This window comes from Opisthorchis viverrini (genome assembly GCF_000715545.1).
Source record: "Opisthorchis viverrini unplaced genomic scaffold opera_v5_18, whole genome shotgun sequence".
Classification (NCBI taxonomy): Eukaryota; Metazoa; Platyhelminthes; class Trematoda; order Opisthorchiida; family Opisthorchiidae; genus Opisthorchis; species Opisthorchis viverrini.
In genome coordinates this window covers 1,018,308-1,029,512 of record NW_008751674.1, presented here as the reverse complement: position 1 = coordinate 1,029,512, position 11,205 = coordinate 1,018,308, and the positions used below count along the sequence as shown (strand labels likewise).

Below are 11,205 nucleotides of genomic sequence, written 5' to 3'. Positions count from 1 at the left end.
ACCAGCGAAGGATAGGAAGAGCAGTGCCAGATGTTGTTTCTAACCTTATACTAACCCATGGTTTTATGGAGAAAAACTGAGAGTTCCATGCATTAAACCAAATATTTCTTGATCTTCCCCCTACAAAATACAGAGTTAGGTTACAAATTTGTTCAAACCCACTACTGGATCTTTTTCAAATGCACATTTTCCGACTGGTTTTACTTGAAACGAAGGACACTGAGATGATATAACAGACCCATGTGACTACCATCCAAGATGTTCTTCTGCGACTCAAGTTAGAAAAAGTGAACCAGGAGAAAAAATCCGACAGAAACATACTTGCCATATCCTCCATGTCCTTTTCCGTCAAATTCACCGTTGAGTAATGCTGCATTTCCGGTGGAATGGCAACGGAATAGTCCAAACCGGTGCCAGGATGGTAATAGCACAAATACATGAGACCCTCTCTCAGAGTGAAAAATTCCCGATAGAGTGTCAGATCCCGATCGTTCAAATTCTGGCTTCGTTTTTCGTAGATTGGAGGACTGAGGTATGTGGCCACTTGTTCCTGATCGAGAAGGGTTCCCGGGACGATGGAGCATAGTGGAGAACTTCGTGCCAAGTAGAATCCGTCGCTGGACGGTGGTAGACGAAGGAGCAAGGTATGGTCTTCGCGACAACAACGCATGAAGTATACCACATGGTTGTCGGCATCCTCGTGCCATTGCTTGTTACTCATTTTGTTCCCATATTCATCCAAGATGTCCACGCTCTTCAGCAAGAAATTAGGAATTTTCATTGGCGCTTCCCTGGTAGCTCCTAGACGGGAAATAAACAAAAAACATCCTTAAGATAGAAATTTAAAAACAAATCATCCGGCTGTGACACCTTTCCAGTGCCCAGCTGTCCATGACAGCTGAAAGAAGCACGAGGGCTGGGATACTACCAGGTTGCCCAAACCTAGACAGGGGAAGTCGAGAGGTAGGGTCGGGTTCGAACCACGGACCTTCCGGTCAGCAAATCTAAGCTCTAACCACTTAAGCCATCTCGCCACCAGGATAGAAATGTGAAGAAAACTACCAAACGCCTGATAGCAATCAGTGCACCAGTTTAATTTCCCATTTGACCTGGGATATTTGTGAATGCGGAAATACTACTGAAATGAGGACATCCCGGGTAAGGGTGCTTCCCAGCCGATCTCACTTCCTAGTTGGCGCGTTACATAATGTAGGCGGCAACTTAATAGGTTATGACGCACGAAGCATCTAACTGTTCCCCCATTGATTGTATTCAACACTAGCAGGCACAACAGTATATATAAACAGTAAATTGCCAGTTAAGCATTGTTAGGAAATCTATTCATGTTTTCCTGAACTTTGGATGGCACTTGGTGACTAGTAAATTTTTACCTCCATGTAGACGCGTTGGCCATTTGAGCGGTCCGAGTGGTCATCACCAAAACAACAAGATGTAGAATACTGGAGTAGCCGGACGTCGGAGATCCAGTGACACAGGCCCCTCTATTCTTCGGATTCACTTAAGCTTGTGCAAGGGATACTACTGTACATTTTCCGTATTAAAGAATCTAATGGTATCCAGGTGCGAAGTTGCTATCCTGATTTGCAGTGGTATAAAGTCGACACCATAGTGTGACAATTCCATCTGCGATCTCAACCTTTTAACAGGTTATCATTGCGTGAGCCTAGACGTTGTTGTCTGCGTTAGATCATTTACACCCAGACATGCGAGCTTGGAACGTGACCTTGACCAACTGGTTTTGCTCAGCCTTCTAACTGTTTTTTTGACCTTCCGTCCTTCGTTTATACTATACTCGGTGCGTTTGGAGTAGAGAGTGTTGGTTACCATCCCTTCAACGTTTATCGTCAACCGCTTTCACAGTTCGGTTACTACCTCATCAATCCTTACCTTCAATCACTCACAATTTGTTTAACGCATGCACACCCACCGTTCCACTCCTGGTTTGATTGTGTCCGAAACATTCGCCCCACGACTAATCGAGATTATTGGAATCTTATCCAAAGACAAACAATGCAAGCGCATCCTCACGCACAACGTAAACGTATATATGGGGAACAACGACGGCAGGATGCCGATATACCGTCACTTCACACAGCGCCTTGACCAGAGTCAATTCAAACCTACGCATGACTCACTGTGCGGGAAAAGTCTGGGCTCGATATCGTTTGGGTTAAACGATTAAACGCTCGGTCAAGACCCGCATTCAATACAACTGCGTCCTACAAACATCAGCATCATCTAGTACGACTTTTAAACCGAAGAACTCGACAAGTCTCTTTCCTTTTTGTGTGTTATTCAATTGTACTACAGTGTCTCTGGTAGCTACCATACATAACCGCTTATTGTTAATGTTATTCACCTTCTGACATTAATTCGAGTAAAAGATAATAGCACTAACAAAATCACTGAGTTCCGTTTCCAACTCACCACCTTCCCTCTCATGTAATTTGTGCTGGATACCAATAATTCAAGTATCGGAAATACATCGAGTAAAGATTGAGATGGAACTCTAATTCAATGACTATCAGCATGTAAATGCTTAGTAATGGCTGGAACCCCTGCTCATTTTAGTGAAGTGAATCCATGTTTAGACTTACTCATTCCCGTGGGACACTCCGTATTCATCGTGAAAACACAGTAGTCACCGTTTGGCCATTCATCTCCACCCGACTCAATACGGACAGTGTCGTTCTCCCGGATGCAGAACTCCATCGCTGTCATTGCGACAACGTTCAGCCTCTGTGATTCCCCTCCGTCTTCACGTGGAACCTGCCGTGTTTCGCTGTTCTTACTGACGAAGGTAAACCGTGCACGCTGAAATGTTTCCGGACATTTGTATCTGCTTACCGACCCGTCAGAGTCCGGTGTCTGGTTCGGATTGGAATTTATGTGCTTGTGTGTTACATCGTCCACATACTCGGCTAAGTAGATCATCGAGGATTTTAGACCACTTCGACGACCGATCGGCAGCATGTAGTCACCGGAAGGCCATTTGTTCTCTGTTGTGGTCCACTCTATTGGTATATAATGACACAGTACATCCCATTCGGCCTCCATCGTGCGGTAGTTTGTGGCCAGTAAGCGAACAGGATAGCGCTCTACCTATCATGGTTAAAGAGGACGAAAAAGGTGATGTTAATCTGAATTCCTATACATAATGAGCATGTCTACATGTGCCCAAAAAGATGTAAATATACAACAGGATCCGTCTCGTTTCTGGCACATTTCCCGCTGAGTGCTCTGTCTCCCAATCATACATGTAGTGTCACAAGGCACGACCTAACTTTCTACACTGAAGTTCAACCTTGTAACAGGCGAAAAATCGGTCCAACGGTCATCAGTAGGCACCATTGGCCGTGAACGGAGGTGAGCAGGGGAATAGGTGGAATCCCCCTAGGACTACTCGATGTTTTTTCATTAACCTGGTTCTTTTGAAGAAAATGATTCAAATATGGACTTGGATTATCCAATGACCGTCTACTAAATGAATACGACTATATATCTACTTGAAAATTGGATAATTTCCAAAAATAAAGGATCTTAATGCACTACTAACAGGTTATTGGTGGAAATTCTTCGACAGCCCACGACCGGTTTCGCCCCTCTTGGGGCCCATCAGGTAGGCGCAATCCCCGAGTTTCCTCAACCTTATGTTCTACTTCAAGCCAAATTACACGAAATTAGTGAAATACACTCATTTGCAAACAAATTTGGTTTTGCGGGAGACTCACTTGTGCCCGAAGAAGGGCGAAACCAACCATTGGCTGTCGAAGAACTTTCAGCAACCTTATGAGTAGTGTATTACGTCTATACACGTATCGCGATATATCAAATACCGTATCAACTAAAACATGAGGCAACCTGGCGCAGCACATTCAGTTACTTGAAAACATCAGAAGCAAGAGATTCAACTTGGTTCCATATGAGTCTCCCGCAAAACCGAATTGCTTGGAAATGAGTGTATTTCTCTAATACGAAGCGGTTTTGAGGAGCATTTGTAAATATTGGCTCAACCATTTTTGGTGATCACAATGAGAAAGTCAAACATTGACAGAAAATATTTGATGAAGTTCTAAGGGAGCTAGCGTGATCTGGTTCATCATTCAAGCCGGAATTCGCAAATGAAACTTGAGCCAGTTGAGAATTTGTGTGAACTGTAAATGGGCTTGCCAATTTAACATTTTGCACTACACGATTCCGACACATTTACGCTTCTTCCTCACAATAACTCATATCCGACGGTCACGTTACTATTTTTTCTGAATTCCGCTCCGGAAACTGTTGAACCGATGAAGACTGCAATTCCTCAAAATATGCTTTCATATTCCACCCAAACAGTCTAGCCACGAGTAGGCAGTTGACCTACACGCATCATCCCTATATTAATATCGATTTTTTCGACACTAAAAATGAACGGGTGTTCTAAGAAGTTATAAACTTAGTTTGACATGTCGGAGGTGTTATATCTGACTGCTGTCCCCGCTCCATTGCCTACTGCCGGAACCAGACTCGCCGACAAGGAACACAATAGCTTTGTTGCAAACAAGTGACTGCGTGCAAGTAGAACGACCTCGTGCTCTATTCTTAAGGGCACTCTTTGACCTTGATCCAAGGCTGTCTGATCGGCGTTTAGTGAAGTTTGAGGGTCTGTAGCGGACATTTCCACGTCCCCTCAACCAACTTCACCTAGTTTGTCTAGCACATGAGTGCTTACTAGATCACGCAACTTGCCTGCTACACACGCACATAAATCACGTGACAAACGCCTTCCCACCCGCAACCTTGACCGACAACAAGTCAGTTCCTGTCTTATACGCATCGAAACGAGTCTATGTTGTATAAACACGTCAAACTTTCCTATATATAGGAATAGACAACACAGTCAACACGCACAGACTCGAGCGCGCGCTGGAAGCAACGACCTCTCCACAGTCCACGGACAACTATGGAACACGTGTAGCAGGCAAACTGCGAAGAAAACACGTTCCCGCAGTCCGGACTTTCACCAAGGGACTCTCACATACGATAAGTTCCCTTTTGACTTGCTTCACATTTAATATTGCCTTTATTTTATACATACTACAAATCGCTTCTGTAAACTGCTGTCAACCACAGGAAAGACTGTTATTAGTGCATATACCTTCTGAGTTGTGTTATGGACATCGTCAACTAGAGCACTACTAGGTCTCAGCAAGTCTCGGGTATTCTGGGACAACCTTCTGGAATCCGACCTTTCTGAGAGGGATTTGCTTTACTTCTACTTAGATGTAGACGAAGGATGGGAAAACTGAATACTTCACCGAATACATTCAGTTGCACACCAATTGGTTTTCACGGTAGACACAGTAGAATCCACGCAGCTGATATTCTTCGAATGATTGTGTCGCACAAGGTCGCCTCATCCTTGGGTCCTACTTGAACCTAACTTGCACAACAGTTTGACTTTATTACGAGAGACCCACCAGAATCCCGGCCAGATATTATAAACGAAAGATTTAAAACCTTATGGTAGATAATCTCTTGAGATATTCCCTACGAATGAGGTTGATGAGTACTTATTGACAGCCCTTCTTGGAACTCATCACGTAAGCACACTTCCCGAGCTCCCGTCAACATTATGTTCAAAATGGACATAAAATTGCACGCAAGTGGCAAAATACATATTTTGTGCTTACAAAAGACGCAACCGACCATAATCCAGCATTTTATACCGTCTCAAATTAGTAATTCAATACGCTTTCAAACGGATTCCAGATAGTACTCGGAACGGCTTATGATTCAATACTCTGTCCAAGATACGGATGCATTTGTCCATCACACTTCAGGGAATGTAGAACACTTGGGGGCATTTCTTCGAAGCTCACTAAAAAATTGCACGTCGTTTGCAGATTAGTAAGTCGACGGCTCAAATAAATCAATCCCGACGGATTAACACGTGGTTAATACGCTGATGACAGACCGACGGTGTTGGAAAGAACAGCATTTTGCATTTTGAACCTATTTAATTACGTGGTGCTTGTTATCAACTAGTATGCGTTACTGCGCGTAAGCATTCCAACTTACATGGGTGTTCTTGATTGGCAGACAACGATCCCCACCAAACAGGAAAAAGTCCCCGGTAAACGGCCAATCCACAGGAACGGGATCTTGAACTTTATCAGTGCGGCAGCACAACTCAGCAACTGAACGACTGTGCCGGTTCAGACCTATTCGGAAGCACGCGAGGTAAGTGACAGAAATTGGAAGAAGATTGGAAAAGGGCAAAGTCGGTAACAAACTGAAACGATGCACTGAACAGAAACGGTTCTATCAGACAGCTTGTTTCTATAATATCAATTATGTGGTACTACTGCCTGTCACATCGAACTGCTTTAGTAGACTCCCTTGAAGGATGGATAGTGCCACATGTATTTTGCGTCAAGTGAGGCTGGTACATATCCATAGAAATGGAACCAGAGTGCGAACAGAAGGGGGCGATCCAAAGGCCAGCAACATGTCCAACTGATGTGGGATCAACTAAACAGCTTAAGCCCACTGTGTATGCACAGGGTAGCTCGAGGGCGCCCGCAAGACGCACCTGAAGTGCACGTGACTATGAATGCCTTGTGTTATCGACCTGTTATCGAACTGACAATCACAGAAAGTGATTCCTACCACCGTTGTAAGCATAACGCAGGAGAACGTTTTATATGTTAATACGAGTCGCTTTCAGATTTACACATGAATACATTACAGTAGAATACAGTGTCATGTATCAGACACTAGAATACAACAAATGTACAATATAGTCGAAAAAAGAGAGACAAACCGCCAACTCAAAGTAGGGACTTGGAGTGGCACATCATTCAGGGCGACAGCGAGGGCTGCCTTTGCAGACAAAGTAGTTAACGGTTAGTAGTCAAGCTTGGACAGTTATTCCATTCTCCAAGTACATGTGTATTTAATCTAACTTGACCTCGTGATAAGTTTCCCATTTATTTGCTCACTCCACCTATGTACCTTTAATCTTCATTTATAATGCTCCTGCCGCAAAACCTGTCCCGTCCGACACTAGTCTAGTAGCATACGTGTGTCAATGTGCGCACCTCACCCTTTTACGCATACGCTTTCGTGTCCCGTTCCGTTCCGCATCGGGACCTCAACAATGTGTGCCTCAAAACAGGACATTTATAGTTGATCCTCGGAAGCATGTTTCACCAACAGACCCCTGTTGCAGGCGACATCACTTCCGGCCTATCCTCTGTAGTAGTCTAGGGCAAGACAACTTTGCATTACAATGCAAAACTACTTGGTGTGTATGTGTAACTCCTGAAAGTATTAGGCGTACGAGGATGGCTTTTTCCATCCAATTTCTGCTCATACAAGAAAAGGCTATGGTTATACGCCAGCTTCAGTGGTTCGTGCAATAAAGACACTACAAGGTACTGAAGTTTCTAATTCTTTTTCTGTTTGTCTACCAAAACTTCGAACATTTCGATATCAAGGACTATTTGTCGTATAGCTTGGGTTCACCTTTGGCTGCGGTACTCCCTCTGAGCATAAAAACTCGTCACAGCAACGAAACTCTGTTTTATACGCACCAGATTATCAAAGCCAGACATGTTTTGTAACCATCTGTCAGCCATCGTGTGATCCATCTCCTATCGAAAGAGGCAACGTCTTATTTGACTTAATCAATCTTATCAACGTCGAAATGGAAATCTCGGCGACGATGTTGTCCAGAGTACGTCAAACCACATGCCCACGTACTGACAGACAGATTGAATTTGAATTTGAAATTGAAGTCAAAAGGGAGCCAGTGCAAGCCAATCTATTGGCCGATGGCCAATTCAACCGAAAATACTTGAATACGAAGCTATTTGTCCAAATATGTCAAAGCAACTATTTGAAAGCTAGCACCGCGCACGCGAAAGCGTAGGAAACCAGTGCGAACTAAGTGAATCGAGCAGTCTGCCTCTCCAACCCCCCCAAAAAGGCTTGCGAAAAGCAGTATGGAACTGGCATCATAGACGAAGGTTAAACACACACACACACACACACCTGGTGGACAGTGGTTGGACAGATCTGTTGAAATCACACAGTAGTCTCCTTTGGGCCACTGGAGCGCAAGTTGTTCGGCGCTCACGGGCGGTGGTAGTGTGGTGTTTTTGTCCTGCGAAGAGGAAGGTCGATCACGGTCACAGTAGTGCACATTCAAAGCACTTTGATTGTGTCCAATGATTTCGAGGAAGTAGGATCCGATCACGGTGGGTATGATTTCAAGTTCGTAGAACATGGTTTGCACACTAACCAGTGACATGTGATTCTGAGTGAAACCAGGTGGGCAGGCATTTTCCGTGTCGGAGCGATGAGCATTTGGCAGGGCGTAGGCTCCGACTGGCCATTCTCCAGCGTTGTGAACTGTAGGTCAGACGGTTAGAGCCTCAAGTAAGGATGTACTTTCGATATGCACGATAAATTGAATAATACACGCATCAAGTGTGCAGTTAGATTTCGAAATGCTTAGCCAAACTGAGTGTGTCATCCTTGCTTATTATTTTAGGTGGGGTTGAGTCGTTCGGTCACGTGGTCACCAGCAGCTGAGATATGCGACAATTCCCTCATCAAGACCCGTAAGCTTAGTGGGTTGGAACACCAGAAAGCGGACATTTGAGAGGGGCTAATATTAGAGTAGCATGTCAGAACGGAAAAACATTACGTTCAGTATTTGTGCAATCGAAGGGTTTTCTTTGTTTTGACAGGACCAAATGTTGTGTATACAAAATAAAATGTCTCGGTTGCACGAAGGTTTACTTAGGTCGACAGCCATCTAAATTGGTGAGCACCAATAAACGCAAATGACAGAAAGTTGTAGCCGGATTCGAGTATACACTGAATGATTTCCGGTTTCATATAGGTGGCACGTCCGTTGTGATAAAGCGCGATAACGTTAACGAATACTTCCAATAGCTTAACACTTTGGACCCTCACATTAAGTGTAGAGTGGAGCTAGACACCAAATTGGGTAGAGTGTCCGACACGGTACGCCGACACCAACCAACACGAGCTTTGGTTCTTTGTCTCAGGACCATAGGTCGTGTGGGTTGATGTAGGGGTGTCCGTAACGAGTTTTCGGTTGCGCAACGGCTACTTCCATTGAAGGTGTCCAGCACCAGAAGCTGTGTTGGTTGGGACATGTGTTGCGTATGGCTAGCCATCGCTTGCCGAAGAGAGCGCTGTTTTCCGTGCCCAGTTGAAAATGGCGGAATAAGGGACTTGGCAGACGGGTATAAAGGAGACTATGAAACGCTTGGTTGCGTCGGTGCTACTCTTCTTCTAGGAGGGGGACCGCGTGGTTCTCACTGTGCCTGGTTGTAGACACTGCATAATATGACTTCTAACCGATGTCAGTGACGATCTTGTTGTCACTTTCTATCCAGATCGCCTGAGCGAGTGTCTGGAGGTATAGGCACCTCGGAATTATTGTGATAAGCTAGCACTAAGTCTCTTCTCCATCCACTTTTATTCTTTTCTTTACAATAAGGCTTTCAAATAAATCATGGTTGTTCGACATCGAAGTATCGGTGTTGAACACTGATCTCATGCTGCCTATGATGATCAGCATGTTAGAAAACGGGTATTCGGTTGTGCTGCAGGCACTTCAATCCGAGATAACACCCAGCATCCTCGACTACGATGGCTGGGTCATGTGCTATGCATGCCGAAACACCGTCTACCGAGACGAGTGTTGCTCTCGGTGCCTCCTTCAGGATGGCGTAAACCGCGAGTTGGACAACGTATGACCTGGCAGAAGGGTGTGAGTCTTGTACGCCCAGTACCCTTCGTTGACTGCATGACACACAACAACGGTGGGAAATGAAAGACGGCTGTTCGCCGGAAATCAATAAATAGTGGTGCAATCTTAAACTACTCCTCAGTGTATCTAAATGCAGGATACCCCGGTATAGTTCTGACAGTATTTAGTAGGATAAAAGCTCCAACAGCAGCACAACTTGATGTAGAAAAAGTCAATTCAAGACGGCAGATAGTCATTGGTTTTCAGCTATGACGGATATTGGTCTAAACACCAAGACCCAATAAGGTTGGAACAGCTGTCATTGCATACAAAACAGAGAAATTTCAATCCATTGTTGAATACGGTTAACAAAGTGCTAATCCAGAGGAAAGAATTTCTTTACGCTCAGTATTTATTCACAGGAAGGATCGATTTCCGGTTGATGAGGGGACTAGGGACTGTGCATACAGAATAAAATGTAATGACAAAATTGATTTTGAAAATATGGAATTTTTGAGGTGAGACCTAAAGCATGTAGCGACCCAGTCACCCACACACTTGACTGTTCAGCCCACAGTCGCTCACTGGATCACGAGACTTGTCTCTTTTTCATGCCCACAACCACGTCACATTGAGGTGACTCATCAGACGTCGATTTTCTGCACCGTCTAGTGAGAGTACCAACCACTCACGTGCTGACGCGCCCAAGTACGCGCAAACGGACCTACATATAGGGAAACTGAACGCAGTCAGCACACACAGACTCGCGCGCGCGCAGGGAGCAAGGCGTCAGCCAAACACTCCAAGTCCAGGAACTATTATGGAATACGTGTAGCAGCCAAACTGCGGACAAAACACGTTCCCGCCGTCTGGACTTTCACCAAGGGACTCTCACATACGATAGGTTCCCTGTTGACTCGCTCCACATTTTCTATTGCCTTTATCTTATGCATGCTGCAAATCGCTCCTGTAAACTACTGTCATCCACAGTAAAAACTTTTATTAGCGCATACACCTTCCGATTTGTATTATGGCCATCATCACCTGTGCACTAATAAGCACAGACTGACATTGATGGCTCAGTTGGCGGAAATCGCCAAGCAACTCAAAGTGGAAGGGGGGCATGAACTGGCAGGCGTGTGAAGAGTAGTTGCAATCATGGGAGTTTAGGACCCTCTATAAAACCGGTCTGGATCAGTAGAATAAGGCTCAATTAGACCGAAATCCGCTCAGTGTCTCCTAACTCTGTTGTTTCAGCGTCTACTAACTCAAACAGATTAATGGAATTTGAGAACGACACAGTAAGGTTTTAAACCAGATTTAGCTTGATCCATCCGCATAAGGATTCGCCATTCACGCCAAATAAACACGTACATTTGACCAGCATTCAACACTGATTAAATTTGTCG

The 11,205-nt window shown here is 44.6% G+C and overlaps 2 protein-coding genes across 2 annotated transcripts in view; one reads left to right on the top strand and one right to left on the bottom strand.

The window, feature by feature from the left end:
* Positions 1-11,205, bottom strand: part of T265_01652 (hypothetical protein) — a gene marked incomplete at both ends in the record, with an annotated part of 100,312 nt that overhangs the window by 20,545 nt on the left and 68,562 nt on the right. Inside the window, 5 exons of the mRNA XM_009165718.1 lie at positions 322-801; positions 2,619-3,123; positions 6,085-6,227; positions 8,062-8,421; positions 10,489-10,520. Of these exons, the coding sequence (XP_009163982.1) occupies positions 322-801; positions 2,619-3,123; positions 6,085-6,227; positions 8,062-8,421; positions 10,489-10,520 (1,520 nt within the window). The remainder of the gene's footprint in view (positions 1-321; positions 802-2,618; positions 3,124-6,084; positions 6,228-8,061; positions 8,422-10,488; positions 10,521-11,205) is intronic.
* Positions 1-11,205, top strand: part of T265_01651 (hypothetical protein) — a gene marked incomplete at both ends in the record, with an annotated part of 32,163 nt that overhangs the window by 843 nt on the left and 20,115 nt on the right. The window lies entirely within an intron of this gene.